This window comes from Nelumbo lutea, chromosome 1, assembly GCF_056320005.1.
Source record: "Nelumbo lutea isolate HS-2025 chromosome 1, American lotus-T2T, whole genome shotgun sequence".
Taxonomy (NCBI): domain Eukaryota; kingdom Viridiplantae; phylum Streptophyta; class Magnoliopsida; order Proteales; family Nelumbonaceae; genus Nelumbo; species Nelumbo lutea.
Genome location: NC_142684.1, coordinates 39,717,797 through 39,740,006, shown reverse-complemented (window position 1 = coordinate 39,740,006; position 22,210 = coordinate 39,717,797). Strand labels below are relative to the sequence as shown.

At 38.6% G+C, this 22,210-nt stretch overlaps 1 protein-coding gene across 3 annotated transcripts in view; it reads left to right on the top strand.

Moving 5' to 3' along the window:
• Window positions 1-2,611: 2,611 nt before the first annotated feature.
• Window positions 2,612-22,210, top strand: part of PA200 (proteasome activating protein 200) — a 102,688-nt gene continuing 83,089 nt past the window's right edge. The window contains exons 1-4 of one of the 3 annotated variants that reach the window (XM_088963576.1): window positions 2,612-2,950; window positions 8,576-8,678; window positions 8,787-8,899; window positions 15,208-15,330. In XM_088963576.1, coding sequence (XP_088819702.1) covers window positions 2,790-2,950; window positions 8,576-8,678; window positions 8,787-8,899; window positions 15,208-15,330 — 500 coding nt within the window. In that variant the 5' untranslated portion in view covers window positions 2,612-2,789. Of the gene's footprint in view, window positions 2,951-8,575; window positions 8,679-8,786; window positions 8,900-15,207; window positions 15,331-22,210 lie in introns of those variants that run through there. The other 2 variants (XM_088963577.1, XM_088963579.1) reach the window with 2 other exon arrangements.

Below are 22,210 nucleotides of genomic sequence, written 5' to 3'. Positions count from 1 at the left end.
CCTCTCCCTCGACTGCAAGGTACAGTGTTGCATTCTCTACTTGGATGGATCCCGTGAATTAAAACCTTTGCAAACCTTTTCATAAAACATAAGAATATTTATATAAATATATTTTGCAAAACAAATCTCAAACAAGTTTGAAATCAACTCCCAACAGTTTAGGTTTCCATCAAAGAGAGTACTATCCCCAATCACTTACTTTGTCTGACAAAAGAGTCTGATTTTGTCACTATGATCACCCACTCAGATGAATTTTCAGATTGCCCCAACATACTTAGGTTTTGACCTCTACTAAGGATCCCACTGATTGACATATCAAAGACAGACCAATCCAACACCTAATGTAGTACCATAATCGAGTGTAGGGGTTAGGTGTAACATTCTTGTTTTGCCCATCTGTCTCCTAGGTCCATGGCATAACTAAAAAATGGTCTGGTTCAGAGTTTCAAGCAAACCCACACTGCATGTGCTTCGAGTCTAACCCTGGCAGCTGAGACAAATCACTTAAACAACTTGGCAACACATTAGTGTCAGTTTTGACAGGATAAATTTCCCTAAGTCTATCCAACGACTGAGAACATTCTAAACTAACACGTGTTTCATAAGTGCCCAGTTTAAGGGTAATTAAACATAAACATATTAGATATAATATGAATCAATTATGTATTTTTATTCATTTACAATAAATGTCAAATGTACATCAATCTGATTGGAGATAAGGGCATACATTGTCTAACACTTCCCTCTCCCATTCGAGTCTTACTAGATAAAAATGGTTTTTGATGTACTTATCGGAGGTCTCTTCACCTCCATTTTCCTAATGACTCAAATTTGGCCCAAGTGAGCCGTCTTTTGACGCTAACACCATCACTGACTAGACTATATGGTTCTCAGAAAACAACCCACAAGTGAACATAGAACCAACTATAATGGCCTTTTATTTGTTCATTGAAACATGTTTAGATATCATTCATATTTTGTTTTTTAGTTATCTTGTTTTGTTTCTTGCTCATAAGAGTCATTGAACATAAATTTTCTCATCTAGGCCTCGAATTGGATGTTGGGAGCAACAAGTTGTAATGTTGATCGGGGTAATGCTCCTCTTCTTCACGCAACCAAGTTATAGAAAGAGAGTTCTTTGAGGGTTGCATTTCCTATTACTATTTTTGACGTTAATTTTATTTTATTTTCAAAGTAACCACATAGCATAGCTAAAAATGGCTTGTTTAAATGACTAAAGAAGGGTCTTCAAGCACTATTCCAATGGAGTAGGAGTAGGGGTGGATTCGAGTTGGGCTGATCCGAATAGCTATTCGAGCTCGTCTCGCCAAGGTAGTACAAGGCTCAAGCTCAAGCTCGGTTCGAGCTAGAACCTTGAGCTCGAGCTTGGCTTGAGCCAAAAGCTCGTAATCTCGACTTAGCTCAAGTTCGACTTGAGAAAAATGTTTTATAAAAATAAAAAAATTATATATAAAAATAATTTTTATTTGATAATTAAAAAATTAAGAATTATAATAATTAGTAATTATTATATATAAAAATAAAAATATTATATATAATAATTTTATTATACATATTATTTTCTATAATTTTATATTATATATATGTAGCTATTCGAGCTGATCTTTATTAGGCTCGAGCTTGACTCAATTAATAAACAAGCCTGTAAATTGGGCTCGAGCGCTCGTGACCACCCTTGTAGGAGAAAGAAAAAGAGTGGAGCAAAATTGAATTTTAATAAAAAAAAACACCTCACCGGATAATTAGTTTTGAAAATTATAATTTAATAATGAGATCATAAGGCATATACTGTATATTTAAGTAAATAACCTTTCGTTTTTTTTCTCAAAATGGGGCAGCAATCAAAATTATTCACACGGCACGGAGCACGATTCTGTCGAACGACTTTTGCCACGACGTGCTTTTAGAGCTAAAACCTAAAACCAGGAAATCCATAGTCTTCGATCGAAGGTCATCATCTACGGTTTTTAGCCCAGCCCTGTGCTAAAACCATGTTGTATCAAAAATTAAGCTCACGGTTCGGTTGGGTGGCTACCATTGCTGTTTAGCTAACCGATCGTCTACTACTAGTAGACTCATAGTGAACAGCCGGTAATACAATGTACGTGGGCTCATCCTAACCGCTTCTCGTAGCTTAGCTTTTCCTTCGGGTAAGTAGTAAATGCCATGAAAATGAAACAGCCCAAAAAACTTAAGGCTCAGTTTGGAAGAGTATAAATACAAAAATGCAGAGTGAAAAGTTTATATTTTGTATATATTTATAAATGACTAAATGCTGAAATACCTTCTGCTTTAGTTTTTAGTTTTCTAGAGGATCGGATCGGATCGGATCGGACCGGACCGGACCGGACCCATCTCAAAGAAAAAGAAAAATTCGCGCTGAACATCAAACAACTTGTGATGGAAACCGGTTGGTCCGGAAGTATCACCGTATTCACATCTTCAGTTGAACCCGGTGGTACCCCACCACCAGTTGACCCGAAATGGAAAGAAATAAACATACACCGTACGATCGACATCTAACCACCCATCAATACCCAAAGTCGTCCTGCCGGATAGAAGAAGTTTCCACCTCCGACCGGGATCCACCGGCATTATCTTGTAATCGGCTCCTTATGCAGACTCTACTTTCTTGCAAAGAAAGAAAGAAACAAATGACAAGTAGGTATAAATTAGTCACAAGCGCGTAGAAAGGGACCAGAAGGGGGACTATCTCTTTTATCTGTTTTCACAGCGTGGACGTTTTGATTCTCGAAAGGACGAAAGATATGCATCTCTACAATGCTTGGCTTCCTCCACCAGTTGCAGAAGAAACGAAGAGAGAGAAGGAATCATTTGCTTATGTTGTGAGGTCTGTAAAGGAATCGTGGCGACCTGACGATCCCGAATCTGTTTATTCAACTCTCAAATGGATCTCTGTCATCGACATGTGAGTTCGAATTAATTTTTCTGTTGCCTTTCAATTTTAGCTTCTGGTTCATTCGAAGGTTAAATTTCGCAATTGGCTTCAATTCTGACTTCCTTTTGGGTTTTGAGCTCGTTGTCGTTTTTGATTTGATCGTGGATTGGTTATATTATAGCTTATCCTTGGGAGAGTTTTGATCTAAGGTTTTATGTTATTATGTCTTAAACTCTTACTTATGCAAGTTGAATTTGGAGTTGTTTGTTTTCTACTTCCACTTAAGTTTGTTTTTATTTGGTCTCCGATTCTATTACCATCAGCTGAGTTCTTATAATGATCACCATTCTCTGGAATTCAGTAAAGCTAAGATGAAGTTTGGTTATATCGTGTCAATGCAAACTTACGTTGGGGTTTAAGAAGTTCATACTTCTTTCTCGCTTAATTCTGAAAATCTTTTTTTGTTTTTCAAATGATGTGTAATTACTCTGTTTTCAAGAGCCTAAACTTTGCTTCGGTTGAGTTTCCAAATGATTGAATGCGGTTTCATCTAATTTCAATACGAGGCTTCGTTATATTTTGTCAGACGACATGCTCATGAGCTACATTAACCTTTCAAAAATAACAAAGAAAAAAGAGGAGAAAAAGAAGAAGAAAGAATTAGGTTGAACTCTCATTTATTTCATCCTTGCAGTTCTTACGTCCTCTGTGGCTTGTATACGATTATTTTGTTCCTTCTTCCTTTTGTTGCTCCATCTTGATACATTATACTGTCGATGTTAGCCTTTTGTCTTTGGTGAACTGTTATGTTATTTTAGTCTGAATCATATTATTCTCAATTCATTACATATCTGATGTTGAGAAATTCAAAATTCTGCTCAACTTGTTATCCTTTACATTATTTTAGAGCATCTTATTTTACTCTTCTTATTTATAGATAATGGATATTGTTCTAGAAAAGGGAATATAACATAGCCCCTTGCAAAGACTGGCCATTTGATTTACAGCTGAAGTGGCTGAACTGAACGATTTATTGCTTTGTCTTTTTGTGAACAAGTTTTTAAGGAGATTGTAAGCTCCTTGATGGCTGAAGCTGAAGGGTGTGTTGATTACCATACCTTTCAATTTAGCCACTTTGTCTGTTATCAAACAACCATGTTTATTAGCAACCACCACATACACAAGCACCTACATACAAAAATGATGAATCAGATAAAACGTTGGTTCATCCCTCTTGAATGGCATGCTTGAGTTAGCTGAAACCAATGAGGTTCAGACCTGTTTAATCAAGAGGAAATCCAGAAAAAGAAGAAAGAAAAGAACAGAGATGGAAGAGAAGAGGAGAGAGCAGAGAAGAAAGAATAGAAGAAAAGGGGTCCAGAAATTTAATCTGAACTGCCGCCTCAGGTGAAGAGATCAGCTTTAAAAGAGGTACAATGACAGGAATACCCTTGTCGCTAATATCAACTTTAAAACACATGCTAGCAACAATATAAAGCAATATATCATAAAAAAATAATAAAGATGTGGGACCACAGGCTGATCAATCATTTTTTTTACACTTCTCCTCAAGTTGGGAAAAGATATTTGCCATTCCCTACTTGCTTAAATCTGTGTCAAGCTTGATTTTAGTGACTGCCTTGGTGAAGAGATCAGCAAGCTGCTTATCAGAGTTTACATAAGGAAGGCATACTTCTTGAGAGGCAACTCTCTCTTGGATGAAATGTTTGTCAACTTCAATGTGTTTGGAAAATGGAAACATGGTACCTTAAGGGGTGGGAATCCATAGGGATGAAGATTGTGAAATAAAGGCAATGTTCTTAGGTCCTTTGTGATAGGGGACTCAAAAAAGGTAGAAGTTATTAGCTCTTCTTCAAGGATTGCAGTTGGCAAGGGACCTAAAACTGAAAAATTTACTCATCGAAGGAGACTCAAAGGTGGTGATAGAGGGGTGAAGAATGATAAAAAATCATTGTGGGCCTATAGTGGTGAACTTAAGAAGCTTAAGTGACTGACTAGGAGTATTTAGGTGAAAATTCAAGGCATAAAAAAGGTTGGCTAATGTGATGGCAATTGTACTAGCCAAGCAAGAATAGGGGTCAATTATATTGGGCCATGTTGTAACATGAGAAAACATTTTGGATAGGGTAGGACTAGGATCCTCTACCCTTTCCAAGGGGCACATGTAATTTATGTACATTTCTGTTGGTGTTTCAGTTACTTATAATAAAAAAACCTTGTCATGAGCTGTAAATTTAATAATTGGAAATCTAAATACATAAAAAATGAAGTGATTAGGCAGATTTTTGTTTTTTAGTTAGACCAATTCTGAAAGAATAATAATAGATTTTTTTTTTTTGTGTCTAACATCCAAGAAAACAAAAAGGGACTCAAGCATGAAAAGGGGGGATGGCTTGAGTTGAAATTTGGCATTTTGACTGGTTGGTGGAATGGCACAATTACACAGTGAGGGATTGGTGGTTTACACAAGAGTTGTGTTTAGGATTCAGCAGTTGTAGCAGGAATATTCTAGCATGGGGAAATTCTTCCAACAATAGGAATTAAAAAGCAACAAACAGAGTGACATTTATAATCTGCTCTCTATTTCTTCTTTTTTTTTTTCTCTACATTTCTATTAATCTTTGTATTGGTTGTCCTCTTTTCTTACAACTTGTATTTTGCACAAGAACACTATAATTTTTTTCCAATGTTCAATATGTCTCATGTATTATTCTGTACGATTGTAATGCTTTTATATGCATTTAGACATTTTATTTGTATATTTGCTCTCAATGTGGAATGTTGCAAGTGTTTTTTTTTTTTTTATTAGTAATTGTCCACTTTATTAACAAATGAATGAAAGAGTGTTTCATACAACATACATAAGTGTGCCTGGTGCCCCTCCAAATGGGCATGCCCTTGGTGCCTATTTGTATATTACTATTTTCTTTATCCCCTTGTGTAATCACCCACCTAAAAAGTGTTGGTCTCTGTTAGTTCCTTGTTTTGTCAGCATATCAGTCAAATTATTGGTTGATCTATCTGTCCAATTAAAAGTTTCCCTCATCTCCTCATATATTCTTCTTGCCTCCCTTATTGTGTGTATCCATGGGTCTGTGTTGTTTTTCTTTTAAACCACTACACTACTATTTTGGAATCCTCTTCTACCACTAGATTGTTATAGTGTAATGACTTACCAAACCTCAAACCTTGCAATACAGCCATTCTGCCATAATGGAGTTATCAATTGAGTTTTGTTTTGGAAAATATGTATTCACATGTTTGTTATACGCATATAATTTACGAATATATTAACAGATATTTTGATCCCTGAAAATCAGGATAGAAGCGATGAAACTAAGACCCCTAAAACTACTAAACCTAGTTAAGATTCATTCTAAACCAAACACCAAGGCTTAGACTGTTCTTGTCCTACATCACTTTTGTTTAGGGATATGCCCACAGTGAAGGTCCTGTAGGTCTGGGGTTTTGAAAGGTGGAAGTGACAATGAAACTATCCTGGCCTGCCTAATGGGAAGATTGAGGGAAGTCTGCAACTGAATACCAGTCAAGGAAGCATGTAGTCTCCCTTGGAAATGGTGCAAGTGCCTGAAAGGGAATATTCGGATATTTGTTATACGCATATAATATATGAATATATTAACAGATATTTTGATCCCTGAAAATCAGGATAGAAGCGATGAAATTAAGACCCCTAAAACTACTAAAACTAGTTAAGATTCATTCTAAACCAAACACCAAGGCTTAGACTGTTCTTGTCCTACATCACTTTTGTTAAGGGATATGCCCACAGTGGTCCTGTAGGTCTGGGGTTTTGAAAGGTGGAAGTGACAATGGAACTATCCTGGCCTGCCTAATGGGAAGATTGAGGGAAGTCTGCAAATGAATACCAGTCAAGGAAGCATGTAGCCTCCCTTGGAAATGGTGCAAGTGCCTGAACTGGGTTTTTTCTCTCAGATCAACTTTCTTTGCTTCTTTGTCATAACTCTCCTGTTGTAACTCTACTATTTTTCCTCTTGTCCTGTCTTTGGGATAGGGTCCCCTATTTATAGCTGTCCTGGAAATTTCTGGACTTCAGAAGCTTCTGATGCTATTTTATTCCTTGTTTTGTCTTTATTTGAGAGTCTTTTAAGAAGTCATGACAGACGTATCATAACGAGAATATTTGTTTGTCAGAGAGGGCACAATTAACATCAGCTCACTTGGTTAAAAGGTATCATGTGAGGGATGCAGTACAAGGTCGTGCCATTCCCAATCCCACATGTCCTGTAGACATATTTGGTTATTTCTGTTGTCAGTGCCTTTTTTTTGCATCTTAAGTGTGGTTCGGAGACAATAAGGTTGCTCCTTCGCACACGTGATGGCATTAAGATAATCGTTTCGCACTTATACTTACGCTCAGCAATGGTCTTTTGCACGTCTATTCTCTTACACAAGTTAGGTAATTAACTGTAAGGATTTTTCAAGGTAGTCAGTCCTTGTGGGAAAAACCATTCCCATAAGTCTCTCTCTCTCTCTCTCTCTCTCTCTCTCTCTCTCTCTCTCTCTTTCTCTCCATTATATTATGTGTATGTTTTGGGGGAGAGGGCAGAATCTATCAGAAGTTTTGGGTGCATTAAATGAATCTTTGTCTAAGAAGCCTTTGCAGGATTGCCAATTTCATGTGGAAATTTTATTCCTTTCTGTTTGGAATGAGTGTGTTTCAGCCTAAACTACAGCAGAGCTGTTCTCTTCCTGGCCAAGAATTAATGGTTGCAAGAAAGCAAAGATTGTGTGGAGTTGTATCCCTTTTGCAGTCTGCTGGGTCATTTGGAATGAGAGAAACAGGAGACTATTTGAGAATAAACATAAGAGTATTGGTAAACTGATATCTATGGTTCAGAATTTGGTGTCTGATTGGATTCTGGTGCATCCAGAATTTCAGCAGACTAGCAGAGCAGAACTGGGACAGAATTTCTGGAATATTCTTGAGATATAGACTTGTAATCTCAATCAGTTCCTTGTTTCTTAAATTGTCTATTGTAGTTTTGGCTTTTTTGTTAAGGCTATGGTGGGGTGTTATCTTGACACCCCTCCGATTGTATGACTTATTTTTTGTTAAAATGAAATTTTTTATTTTGATTCTTCAAAAAAAAAAAAACTATTCTAGCCAAAGGAAAACCTGACATTTGCACTTGTTCCAACCAACTAAGTCAGAATATTTCTTTAGACTATTTATCAGAAAAAAGAATGTTTCTTTAGATTGAAGCTATATTTTTTTTGATGCTTATGGGAAACCTGGTTTCTTGGCTGTGCTTATATACATGGAGATTGACATGCAATGGTATTTACCTTCTCTTTATACTGTCTGCAAAAAAGTCATCCGGTTAAGTCCATAGGCATTCTGGGAACATAGAGCTTTGTGCCTTAGAGTAAGAAATTCCTTCATGGATGTATATTATTGTGGTGCTTGTTTGGTATTATCCATGCTTTATAATTAATTATCCCTACTTATAATTGGCATCCTTTGCTAAACTTTGTACTTATAGAAATGGAGGCAAAGTAGTTCTTATTGCTAATATCTCCAAGTTTGAAGCCATACATTTTTTTTTTCTATTTTTCCAAGTTGTATATGTTTATTTTTTTTTCCTGCAGCTTTGTGAAGGCAAAAAGTGAAGTGTCTTTGGAGGATGTGACCACACTTGTGGAACTTGGGTTGGAATTGTTTCTTGCATCACAGAACAAACTGTATGCTCAGGTCAGACCATGGGAGTAATATTATAGCATGATATGTTTATGCTATTTTATATATGAAGTTGTTGATTCATTGGCTAAACCGGCATTTTATTTACTTCATTTTGATTAGGTTAGATGGGGAAACATCCTAGTGAGGTTACTAAATAAGCATGGAAAGAAGTTGTCCTTTAAGGTTCAATGGCGACCTTTCTATGACACTTTAATGCATACACACTTTACAAGGTGAGTTTTCATTTACCTTTGACTTTGAGTATATTGCACTAGGTTCTCTAAGTTAATCAGATTGTTTTAGACTCTTTTATGCTCTTAAAAGTGCAACTTTACATGGATCTTCATGCTGAAATCTAACAACTCTTGCAGACAAGACTATTAAAGAAACTATCAGACTTCACCCTTTCTCAAAAAAAAAAAAAAAGAAAATATGAATTTACTTTTTTGGTAAGGGCAGCCTAGTGCACGAGGCTCACACCAATATGCGGGGTCTGAGGAGGGAGGAGCAGATATCTGCAGCCTTACCCCTGCACATACAGAGAGGCTGTTTCCAAGATTTGATAGAAAAGAAAATTTATTAAGAAAAAGAAGAAGAATGTAAAATATCTAGGGGCCTGTTTTCTCCAGGTGCGACGAGCCAAAAGAAACTCGCTTGTTGGGGTGTAGTTTGAGAAAGACCCAATCCCCCACCTGATACTCCCCATCTTTGTGCCTGTGGTCATAAGCCTTTTTCATTAGTTGCTGAGCCCGCAGTAAATTTGCCTTAAGTTCCTTGAGGATGGAATTCCTCTTCAGTAGGTGTTCTTCTAGGGTAGCCACTGATATAGAGCCCTATTCATATGGAATAATAGGGGGGTGGATCTCGCCCATACAGGGCTTTGAAGGGACCTGATGCTGCATGATAGGTGGTGTTGTATCACCACTCAGTCCATGGCAACCACTTCATCCATGATTCTGGAAGGCCCCTAACAAGCATTGCAAACAGGTCTCTAGGCACCTGTTCGCGACTTCCATTTTCCCATCAGTCTGCGGGTGGTAGCTGGTGGATTTCTTTGGTTTGGTGCCTTGCAGTCTAAAAGACCCCTCCCAGAATTTGCTCATAAACACTGGGCCCCTATCTGAAAAAAATTGAATTTGGGGTTCCATGGAGCTTCTTGACAAAGGCCTTGACAACCATGGAAGCACTGTAGGGGTGTGGCAAGCCCACAAAATGACCATACTTGGTGAATTGGCTGCAACATTGCTGCCCTTCTACTTTCTTCACCTTGAACCAAAGAGTAAGCATCTGGAAGAGTGACACCATTGTTACTAAGAATATGCTGTTGAGTAAACCCATATTCAGGAATCAAACTAGTTAAGAATTCAAAGATCCAGAGCTTCTCATTGTGCTTCCATGAAAAGAATCTTTCACTCAAGTGCCTCAAGATGATCAATTTCCTCTGAAGCTGATGTACTCTAGCAGTGTTGTGAACTTGGGAGTAAATAGCAGAAACTCTATTCCATATGTATTTTGTAGTTGACAAGAACACATAGTTCCTAGCAATATGTGGCTGCATAGAACCTACCAGCCATGTCATGATTGTAAGGTCCTCCTGCTTTCATTTAGGGAACTTGGGGTATTCGGGAGAGGGTTTCTTCTCATCTCCAGTTAAGTATCCCATCTTCCCACAATTGCCAATATACATTTCTGTAAATTGAGGCCATTCTAAAAAATTGATTCCATCAAGTTTTACTGAGGTAAGCTGAAGATTAGGACTGTCACTGAGTTCGAACTGGTTTCCAGACATTTCCTTAGAACTATCACCACTCTTGGGCTCCTCTGTACTTGCCATTGAAACTTCCCAACAACATTCATGCCACATAAACAGCAACTATGGCTTTCAACAACCAGTACAAATTTGCAGTAGCAAACAAACCACAAACCGAGGCTTGTGCGGCAAATATATAGAAGAAAAACACTTATGGGAAGCTCAAAGCTCCACCAAATCAAGGTCTAGATTAATGTCTCTCTGCAATCTCTTTATCTTTTGTAACTGAATTTCTCTGTTATTAATGAAATTTTCTTGCTGATAAAAAAAAAACTCCACCAAATCAAGTGCTACCACCTCTAGTGTGTCTAGAAATATCATACGCCTAACTCAAAACAAGTATCACAAGTCCAAAAAATTCCAACAGCACCAAGGCTCATTCCAAAGATAAGACATTTTTTTTTCCAATTTTCTAAGAAAAACCATAAAAAAATATGAAATCAATGGCAACCAGGTATGGAACCTTCACCAAAATCTATCTAAAATCATACCTTAAAAAGCCCTAGGGTTTCCATGAACTGATAGAAACACTGACCGTACAGCCACTGACATCAGTAGTAGGCAACAATGATGCTCAGTCAACCATGCTCCTAAAGTTGAACCTCCCTCTAGGGAGTGCTCTGATACCAAGAAGATTTATAGGAGAAAAGATGAAGGAAAAGAAGGAGAAGAGAAAAGAAAGGAAAAGAAAGAAAAGAAAAGAGGAAACGTTGGTAAGAGGAGGATTTGGGCCAAAAAAGGTTAGGGGTGTCATACCACTAGTTTGTACAAGAGAAGAGAACACAATTCTGGGGTGAAAAACTGAATCAATCGACCCCACCCAAGAACCAGCAAATAAATAAATAAATATATTTACAGAGAAGCCCTTACAAGACTAAAGAAGAAAATACATAGTTACATAGAAGCCCTTGTAATCATTCAAGGAGAGAGAGAAAGAGAAGAGAAGAGAGAAAAGAGAAGTGGAAGATTTGATTGAGAGAGACGAACCAAAAAACCATTCTGGCTGCCGCCAGTTTAGTTATTTATATTAACTTAATATAAAAGGAATGGGAGATTAGAAGTATGCCCCTGGTGGCACTCCCTAGTAACAAACTAATAAAAAAGAAAGCAACTAACTGGCTGACAGCATCTTGGGCTGATAGCACACTAACAACAACTGTAAAATAACAATTAAATAATCCTCACAACACTCCCCCTCAAGTTGGGCTGAATATGTCTATCATGCCCAGCTTGTCACATAACTCATTGTGCCGTGAGTATGGAAGTCCTTTTGTGAGGACATCAGCGAGTTGTTCCTTGGAGTTGACATAAGGGATGCAAATTTCTCTTTTTTCCAATTTTTCCCTTATGAAGTGTTTGTCCACCTCAATGTGCTTGGTCCTCTCATGTAGGACAGGGTTGCTGGCGATGTTTATGGCTGCCGTGGACAAGGTACAATTTGCACTCCGATAACCTCATTAAATTTTGGGAAGAAGTCGGGATTGGGGATTCTTCCTTGAAGGATTAGTTCCCTTCTTAGATAGGGAAAGAAGACTGCTAGAAATTTTGGAGCTGATTCAGCTCAGAGCGGTACACTGGCTGAAGTCTTTGGCTCTTTCTAAAGACTTTTCAGAGGATGATTTGCTCAGAAATTGGAAGGAAATTGCAAGTTCATCTCCGGTCAAAGGCACATCCTTACCCTCTTGGACTCCTCCTCCCAGTGGTTTTGTTAAACTTAATTTTGATGGAAGTAGCATGGGTAATCTGGGTCCATCAGGTATTGGGGGTGTCTTAAGAAGTGAGGAGGGAGTGATAATTGCTCTCTTTTCGGGGGCAATTGGTTTGGGTGATTCTCTTAAAACTGAGATTTCAACTGTTATTGAAGGAACTCAAAGGGAAATTGAACTGAATATCACCAATTTGGTCATAGAAGGCGGTCTAAACTGGTAGTGGATTGGCTGAGAAATGATACTGCTAATTTTTGGAACTACAGCAATGAGAAGAGGAAATTTAATTGGTTAACCAAGAACATTGAGGTGAAGTTGAGTTGGGTTAAAAGCAGTGCTAATTCCTTTGCTGATGGGTTAGCTAAACAAGGGGTATATAAGGACTCTTTGTTCTGGGCTATCTTGTAATTGTTCTCTTGTTTTGTTGTTTTGATTAGGTGAGGTAAGAGTGTTTATCTCCCTCTTCTTGTACCTGTGCTTTTTCTCTCTAATTTTAAAAAAATGTGTGTTATTGACAAAACAAAAGCATGAGAGGGAGAAGAGTAGTAACCAGAGAACTCACCGGATAGGCCAATAGCAGAAAAGGCATATGAGGTAGCAGAGGATACTAGTTGCCATATTTTTTCCTTATTCATGGGAGTAGAAGATTCACCTTTGGCAGTAGAGGCATCGGTTGTCTGACCCTCAGACACATGATAAGCTTGTGGTTGATTCTTCTTCATAGTACCCTTGGAGGGACGAATTGGGCAGTCTAGAATGGTATGATCATGCTGTTTGCAATAAGTGCATACATTCTTCTTCATGTAGTGTGAAGCTACATGTCTAAACCCCTTACATTCATAACGTTGGGTCTTTGAAAAATCCTTTCCACCAGATTTCTTATTCCCTTGTGCAATGAAAGTAGTCTCAGCCCTTGAGTCAAGTTGCCTCCCCTCTATGTTTGTAGCAGTCATGAGTCTGGTTTCTTCCCTCAACAACTCTTCCATCATAGAGTCTAAATCTAGAAGGGTACCTCTACTCAAGATATTAGACCTGATTATTTCATATTTAGGTCTCAGTCTCATAAGGAACTAGTTCTTTTCTATTTTAACAATGCTTCTGTAGATACTTAACACACTTTGGGGTATCAGAGGGATCAGTGTTAACCAGTTCATCTTCTACCCATCAATGAAGCCTGCATAGTACTCCTGTATCTTTTTATCCCCTTGGCAATAGGCAAAGATCTCAGACTCAATCTGATATTATCTTGACAGGTTGGACTGATGACAGACCTTCTTCAAAGGAAATACATCTCATAGGCTGTTGGCAATCTTCTCATGGGAACAGAAATGTGAGGTACAATGGACCTTAGAATCCAGGGGACTAATTTCCCATTGTCAAGTTTCTATTGTGTAAAGGCCTTAGTGTTTGTTTCATCAGCTTTACTAACTGTTCCATTCAAATAGCCTTCAAGACCCTTTCCTTCAATAAAGAAGTCGAAATGGAACTTCCACATTCTGTAGTTGATTCCATCAAACTTCACTGTAATAACTTTCACCTTCTCAGCCATTTCAGTCCAAGAAAAATAGTCCAGAGAAACAAATTACAGCACTGGTATTTAATTGCCAAGCTTGTTAATCACTACACTTGATTTCAGAAACAATGCAAATGCTGAAATCTAGACCCCAACATCCAAACAAATGAATTTCTCATAAAAAAAACAGCAAGCAATACAGAGAAACAGCAGAAAAACCGGTCCAGAGGATATGTGTAAAGTGTAATCACCCAACTTCAGTAGCACAGTCTAGAAATGTTTCTCTCTATAGAGGAATTGAAATCCTCCAAGAAAATGCCAGAGCAGATCCAACTTGGTAGTTCCTAGTGTTGACAGTCAACTCAGTAGTGTTTCAGGACTGTCAAACTGAAGAGAGGAATAGAATCACCCCAGAACTGATTTAGAACTTCAGCAGAGCAGTTGAGGAGTAGCAAATCCCTAGGGCGATACCAAATCTAGGGTCCAAGAAGAAGAAAAACAATCTGAGTGAACAGAAGAGGGGATTCGCCAACCTGGTGTGTGCAGGTTTTCAGAAACTGCCACCCTAGAGAGGAGAACAGAACTCCCCCAATACTTGTCCTCTTTCACTGTAACCTTCTGAATAGGTAAACTTGGTCTGGGTGACACAGCCAGTAAATTTTCACTTCAAACATAAGCCTTTCCGGAGAGTTCTGTTAGGTCTTCTCTTGCTGAAATTGCAGAACAGGGTAACCCAGGTTTAGGGCTGATCAAAACAACCCTATCTTCAGTCGATGAATCCAGAGACCAGCAAGCTTGAGAAATTAGTAAGTGAACATGTCGCACATACAGTCTATAGAGCAACCTGCTCTGATACCATGCCATACAACCAGTTCGTACAAGAGAAGAAAACACAGTTCTGGGTTGAAAAACTGAATCAATCGACCCCACCCCAAGAGCCAGCTATATATTATATATATATAATATGAAATAAAAGATATTTACAGAAAAGCCCTTACAGGACTAAAGAAGAAAATAAATATTTCACAAAGGCCCTCATAGGACTAAAGAAGAAAATAACAAGAAGGAAAATACAATACAACAGGGACTACAGAATATGATACATCATTCCCTTCACAAGGGGATGTTCCCCTTTTCATTTGTATTTATACTGGAGTGCATCAATTACATTTAAGCCCCTTAATACAACTATACAAGAAACATATAAAAGGACAATAATACCCTCAATTAAATAGACTACTCACACAACAGCACTGGAATTTGCACTGCAAATTGCAAACAAACTGAGCCTTATTATCATTTATAGAAATTTCTTCACCAGTATTGTCAAAAAAATAATTTGACCTTTATTCTTCTGAATTCTAGTTCTAGTTTTATTAAGTTGTATATAATTTTAACAAAAAATCTATTCATCATTAATGCAATCATATTGCCTTTATTCTTCTGGCTTACTGTCCTAGTTTTATGAAGTTGTATATGATTTTAATCTAGACATTTGCATTTCTCTTACAGAAACACAGGCCCTGAAGGGTGGAGATTGAGGCAACGACATTTTGAGACTGTGACATCCCTTGTTCGATCCTGCCGGGAGTTCTTTCCAGCAGGCTTTGCATCTGAGATATGGTCTGAATTTAGGTAACTATTCTGTCATCATTGTTTCCAAAATATTTCAATTGGCATGAAGTGGCATTTAGTACATAAGGATGTTGAGGAGATTAATCAATTAATTGGTGAAGGCTAATGCTTTTATTCCGAATGTTATCCTAAATTCCCTTTTTTTAATGCAACCTTGCGGTTACCGTTTTTATTTTTTTTGATCAGCAAATAAGACTATTAATTTCAATGATAATGTTAAGGTACAAGGGATAGGTATCAGCACTGCAATAACCCAAGCTACAAACTATTACAACATTGCCCGGAACAAAGTAGGTCTATCTGCTCCCTGTTTTGCTAGGGTATCCGCCAAACCATTTGCAGTCCTTTTCACCCAAACAAACTGATAATTGAACCTCCTTGCAAGTAGGTCAAATTCCCTAAAGATAAATTTTAGCTTCCAAGTGCTGAAGTGATTTGCTTTGCCCAAGAAATGAACAGTAGTGAATTTCCTTCAATTTCTAAATCTGTTGCTCCGATCCACTCAGCCAGCTTTAAGCCTTGTAGGAGAGCCATAGTTTCAGTCTGAATTGAGTCACCAATACCTATTGGTCCTGAGAATAGTGCCGCAACTTCTCCTTGATGATTTCTAAACACACCCCCTATACCTGCCCTTCCTGGGTTGCCAAAGGAACTCCCATCAAAGTTTAGTTTTAGTTTATTTAATGCAGGTGTTTTCCACTCCTCTCATGATTTCTTTTGGTACATCTGTTTGTGCCACTTCAGTTTAGTTCCTGAGAATGTCATTTGTGGGGAAGTTCTTGAATAGTTCCACGGTCATCACACAATGAGCAGCTCTGATTTTTATGGCTTCAATGATTTCCTCCTTTGATCTGTATTTTTTCAAAGAAAATTCTTTGATTTAGAAGAAAAACAGTCTTTGAGAGAAAATGACTGTTTAGAAAGATGCAAAAAGTCAAAAGAAAATAGCAGAAGTCAGAATTCTAAAAGGGAGAAGATGAAGAAGAAGATGACGACAACTAGGGTTCAGAGAGAGAGATATTCGAACATAATCTCTTCTCTTATACCCTTAATTCTATTTTACTAAGTTAAACTTTGGTAATTTACAGAGAAGCCCTTAGTTGGGCAGAAAATTAAGAAGACATAACATAAGAAAGAATAGGCCCAGATTAAGGCCCATTACAGCAAAGAACACAAAAGATAAACAGCCTATGGGCCATTCGGCCTATCTTCCCTACACTTCCCTCAAGCTGAGCATAGAGCTTGCCAGTATCATGCTGAAGTTTAGCCTTGGGAATGCCCTTGGTGAGGTAGCGGAGGTGATGAAAGGTAGACACACTTCACCAGAAGCCACTCTTTCTCGGATGATGTGTCTATCAACTTCAATATGCTTAGTTCTGTCATGTTGCACTAGGTTGTGAGCAATGTTGATGGCGGTCTGATTATCACAATATAATATCATTGGCTTATCATGGTCAATACCCAGTTCCTCCATCAATGATTTAAGCCACAATAGTTCAGAAACTCCATGTGCCATGGCTCGGTATTCAGCTTCGGCTGAAGATCGAGCAACAACATATTGTTTCTTGCTCCTCCAAGAGACAATGTTACCGGCCACCAAGCTACAGTACCTAGAGGTAGATTTTCTGTCATCAATGTTTCCAGTCCAGTCAGCGTTTGTGTAGGCTTTAAGTTTCATATGGCCATGCTTGGCAAATAGAATTCCCTTTCTAGGGGAGCCCTTCAAATAACACAGAATTCGCTCTACTACTACCATATGAGTATCCCTGGGGGCATGCATGAACTGACTGATGCATAGATAAGGAAGTTTTCCAAGTAGTCTCTGGAAGACTCCCTTGTCCTCTAACAATATTTCATCTGAAGCAGAGAGTTTATGGCTCATATCAATAGGAGTAGCAATTGGTTTAGCACTCATCTTCCTTGTTTCAGTGAGCAAATCAAGAACATACTTCCTCTGAGAGATAAGAATCCCATCCTTGGATCTAGCAACTTCTATGCCAAGAAAGTATCTCAATTCCCCTAGATCTTTGATCTCAAACTCTGTATGAAGGAATGCTTTGAGATCATTAATTCCAGAGACATCATTACCAGTCACAACAATATCATCAACATACACAATCAGGTAAACAACAAAGAATCCTCTCATCTTCACAAAGAGTGTATGATCAGACTGTGTCTATACATAGCCAAAGCTAACAAGGGCAGCCCCAAACCTTTCAAACCATGCTCTAGGGGACTGTTTGAGTCCATAAAGAGATCTCTTCAGCCTACAGACCTTTCCTTTCATATCTGTTTCATACATCCTTGGAGGAAGAGACATATAAACCTCCTCATGTAATTCTCCATTCAGAAAAGCATTCTTTACATTCAGTTGATAAAGTGGCCAGTCTGAGTGTGCAACCAAAGATAGAAGAACTCTCATAGAAGTCATCTTGGCAACAGGGACAAAGGTCTCCAGATAATCAATCCCATATGTCTGTGTATAGTCTTTTGCAACCAGCTTAGCCTTGTACCTTTCAATGGTGCCATCAACATGATATTTTATAGTAAAGACCCACTTACATCCTACTGGGTCCTTCCCTTTAGGAATATCAACCACTTCCCAAGTGTCATTCTTGTGCAGGGCATCGATTTCTGTTCTCATAGCATCCCTCCATTCTGGAATATTAAGAGCTTTTGACACAGACCTGAGAATTGGGTTAGAGGCAACAGAAGAAAGGAAGGCAAAATATGAAGGAGAGAGCAAACTATAGGAAAGGTGTTTGGAAATGCAATGTGCAGTACACTTCCTTTTTCCTTTCCTAATAGTAATGGGGATATCAAGGTCTGGAAAGGATGGCACCAAAGGAGCAGTAACAGTACCTGTTGTCTCATCTATGACTGGAAGTGGTAGGAGAAACAACCTGCTCATTTATGGTTCTTTGCCTTTGATACATCCTGGGATTAAAAAGAGGGTGAGGAGGTAAAGGGGGAGGAATAGGAACACTGGAATCAGAGTGAAGTGACTGATCCTTCATTGATTCATTTGAAGGAGGAATAGACTCATCAAAAGACTCAACTGGGATAGGAAGAGGAAGAGCAAACTCCTGTGACAAATCCTCCCCCTTTGGACAATGTCCCTCTAGAGAGGAACCATGAAAGGAAGAAAGCTCATCAAAGGTAACATCCATTAAGACATACCGAGTGCCAGTTTTCGGATCAAAACAACAGTAACCCTTCTGTGTGGGGGAATAACTAAGGAAGATATAGTTGGGGGCTTTTGGTTCAAATTTATGTCTTTGGACACTTGGAATATGTACATAACAGGTGCAACCAAAGATACGAAGAGGAATGGGGAAAAGATCCTTGTCCGGATGAAGGAGGCTGAAGGGAGACTTAAAACCTAAAACCCTGGATGGCATACGGTTTATAAGGTAGGTAGCAGTGAGAACATGACTCCAAAATTTTGTAGGGACATGTGAGGCAAATAGGATACTCCTTGCAACTTCAACAATATGCCTATTTTTCCTTTCAGCAACTCCATTCTGTTATGGGGTCCTAACACAGGAGCTTTGATGAATAACCCCTAAATCAGTGAGATAACAGGACAAGTTTTTTCTCAAAATATTCTTTTGCATTGTCGGATCTGAAAATTTTAATCCTGGTATCAAACTAGGTTAGGACAAATTCATGGAATTGTCTCACAAGTCTGGGAACTTCATCATGGGATTTCATAAAATATATCCAAGTGAACCGGGAAAAGTCATCAATGAACAAGATAAAATATTTGTATCCACCCATAGAGGGTAAATGGTAAGGCCCCCACACATCAGAGTGCACAATATTAAAAGGAGAAGAAGATCTTTTATTACTCAAAGGATAACTATTTCTACAATGTTTTGACAGTTCACAAGACTCACAATGAAGACTGGACAAACTAATTCCCTTAAACAGTTATGGGAATAAATGACTCAATGCAAAAAAAGAAAGGTGACCCAAACGAAAATGACATAACATGACTCGACTAATAGACTCTGTAGATGTAGACCAAAAAGCAGCTTTTTCGGGTTGTTCATGGCACTGGCCAGGAGTATCTAGCAGGTATATTCCATTTGCCTCACGACCACTCTCAATCACCTCCTGAGACTCCACATCCTAAAAAACACAATAGGAAGGGAAGAAGGTTATACAACAGTTTAATGACTTAGTTAGGCTACTTACAGATAACGGGTTTGTATTTAGTCTAGGTACATGAAGAACAGAAGGAAGAACCAAGAAGTCTGTAGCCTTGATGGTTCCCTTGCCGGAGTGGCAAGAGAGTCATCGGCTAGGGTGATTTTGTCATGTCCAGGAAGTTAATCATATAAAACAAACAAAGTAGAAAGGCTGGTCATATGATCAGAAGCACCAGAATCAATAATCCAAGGGATCCTACGATTACCTGAAATGGTTGCATGATTGGCAGAAACCCGTATACTTGAATGAGCAAATGAAGAAGAGGTTGAGTTCTCTGAAGGGTTGGAAGAAGAGGTAACACCCTCTAGGTGACTAATCATCCTCCCAAACTTCTCATATTTAGCCTTCATAGCAGCTAACTGCACACTAGCCGACACCTCTTTAGTTTGGTACCTGTCACTATTTGAACTAGCAGCAACATTAGCACTCCCTGCCCTTTTATTGTCAGGCTTCTTCTGGAACTGAAGTGGTAGTAGCTCAGGATGCAATTTCCAGCACTTGTCTTTAGTGTGTTTTGGCTTTTTACAGTATTCACAGACAATCTCTTTCTTCCTTGAGCTACTTGGAGTTCCTGCAACCCCCTTTGGTTTCACTCCCATATTAGCAAAGTGATCATTAAGACCAGCCCCTTGGACCTGGACAAGTCTCCTGCTTTCTTCACTACTTACCAAGGCATATGCCTGAGACAGTGAGACACTATCCTTGGATAAAATATTTTGTTTTGTAATATCATGCTCTCGATTTAGTCCTGTCAAGAACTCAAACACCCTATTTCTCTCAACCAGTTTTCTGTAGGTCTCAGCATCATTAGTGGTGTCCCAGGTTACAACCTCTATCAAATCTATTTCTTGCCATAAAGACTTCAGTGTTGAGAAGTATACAGCTAATGGTTTCTCCCCCTGTTTTAAATTCTTCACATCACTTCTCAATTTGTAAGCTCTGGCCACATTTAATTTTTGGGAATAGGTTTCAGCAACACTATCCCAAATTTCCTTTGCTGAATTCATCCACAAATAGTGCTGACTAATCTGTGGCTGCATTGAACTTACAAGCCACCCAATAACAGTATAATTTTCTTGCACTCACTTTTCATATGATGGGTCATCTTCCGAAGGAGCCTTTTTGCTCCCAGAGATAAAACCCCACTTGCCTCTACTACAAATATGAATCTTTACTGATTGTGACCAAGCCAGATAATTAGTTCCATCTAGCTTGACTGTGGTCACAACTAGTAGAGAGTCTACAGAGGCTCTCGGAACCTGTTCGGATTCAACAACATGTTTGTTTTCAATGTCTGATGGGTTCATCTTCTTAAACACCTCAAAAAAGATTTCAAGTAACTTCGAAAAACACCAAATGAAGACAGAACAAAAATTGTGTTGTGAGCCAACCTCTATGCAGTCGTACCAGAAATCTGTGTCACACCTGGAAGCTAGGAGAAACAAAGAAAATTCAGTCGCTCCTTGTAGACTTCACAGAACACCAAACCACTTGATTCGATCTTCAAGAAGGAGAATAAGAAAGCCTTCAGTCACTGAGCGCCTAGGTCAAACTCCCTGTGGGGCCCACAATTTAGATTTATCAAAAAAATTAGGGTTTCAGGCAACACCCTAAATCTGTCAGGGGGGCGACAAAGTCAATCCTCCTCTCTCCAGAAACCACTAATAACTGGGCTGAAAAAGGTGTCTAACTATTCATACGATTCAGTTCTTCATAAACATTGTATGGGAAAAAAAAGGTGAAAAAGAAAAAAAAACGAGCTTGCTCTGGTACCAAGAAGAAAAATAGCCTTTGAGAGAAAAGGACTGTGTTATAATTTGGCCTGCCTTTGAGTTCTGTTTGTCTGTTAACAGTCAAGAAGAACGAGGAAGAAAGAGGGAAGAAAGATAGAGAGAAAGGAGGAGAAAAGGAGAGAAGAAAAGTCTAGTTCGAATTAGGGAAAAAATCACTCTCCCATTCGGCCAGACATGTTTTTATATTATAATGGAAAAGATACAAATGCCCTTTATTAAGTAAGGGACACTAGTTCTAACATAATATTACAGATCAACAACCTCAACATAAGTATAAAGACAGGAATACCCCTACCCTAACACTCCCCCTCAAGTTGGTGAGTATATATCATATAATCCCAGCTTGTTACATATGTAGTCCACTCTTCCCCGAATCAACGCTTTTGTAAATAAACCTGCCCACTGGTCTCCTGTATTAATGTATGCAGTGTCTATCACTCCATTCAACACCTTCTCTCTCACAAAGTGACAGTCAACCTTAATGTGCTTGGTTCTTTCATGAAACACCGGATTAGAAGAAATATGAATTGCGGCGTGATTGTCACAATAGAGCTTCATTGGAGTACTAATGTCGTATCCTATCTCTTGTAGAAGGTTCCTTAGCCACACTAATTCACAAGCAGTATGTGCCATAGCTCTATATTCTGCCTCTGCACTACTTCTTGCCACGATACCCTTCTATTTAAATTTTTCCACCACTTTTGTATATCAAACCACGACCAGGGGCTCCTTTTAAATACCTCACAATTCTTAGAACCACATTCCAATGAGGAACCAGAGGTTTCTACATGAACTGACTTACCACACTAACCGCAAATGAAATGTGTAGCCGAGTAATGGTTAGGTAGTTCAGTTTACCTACAAGTCGCTGG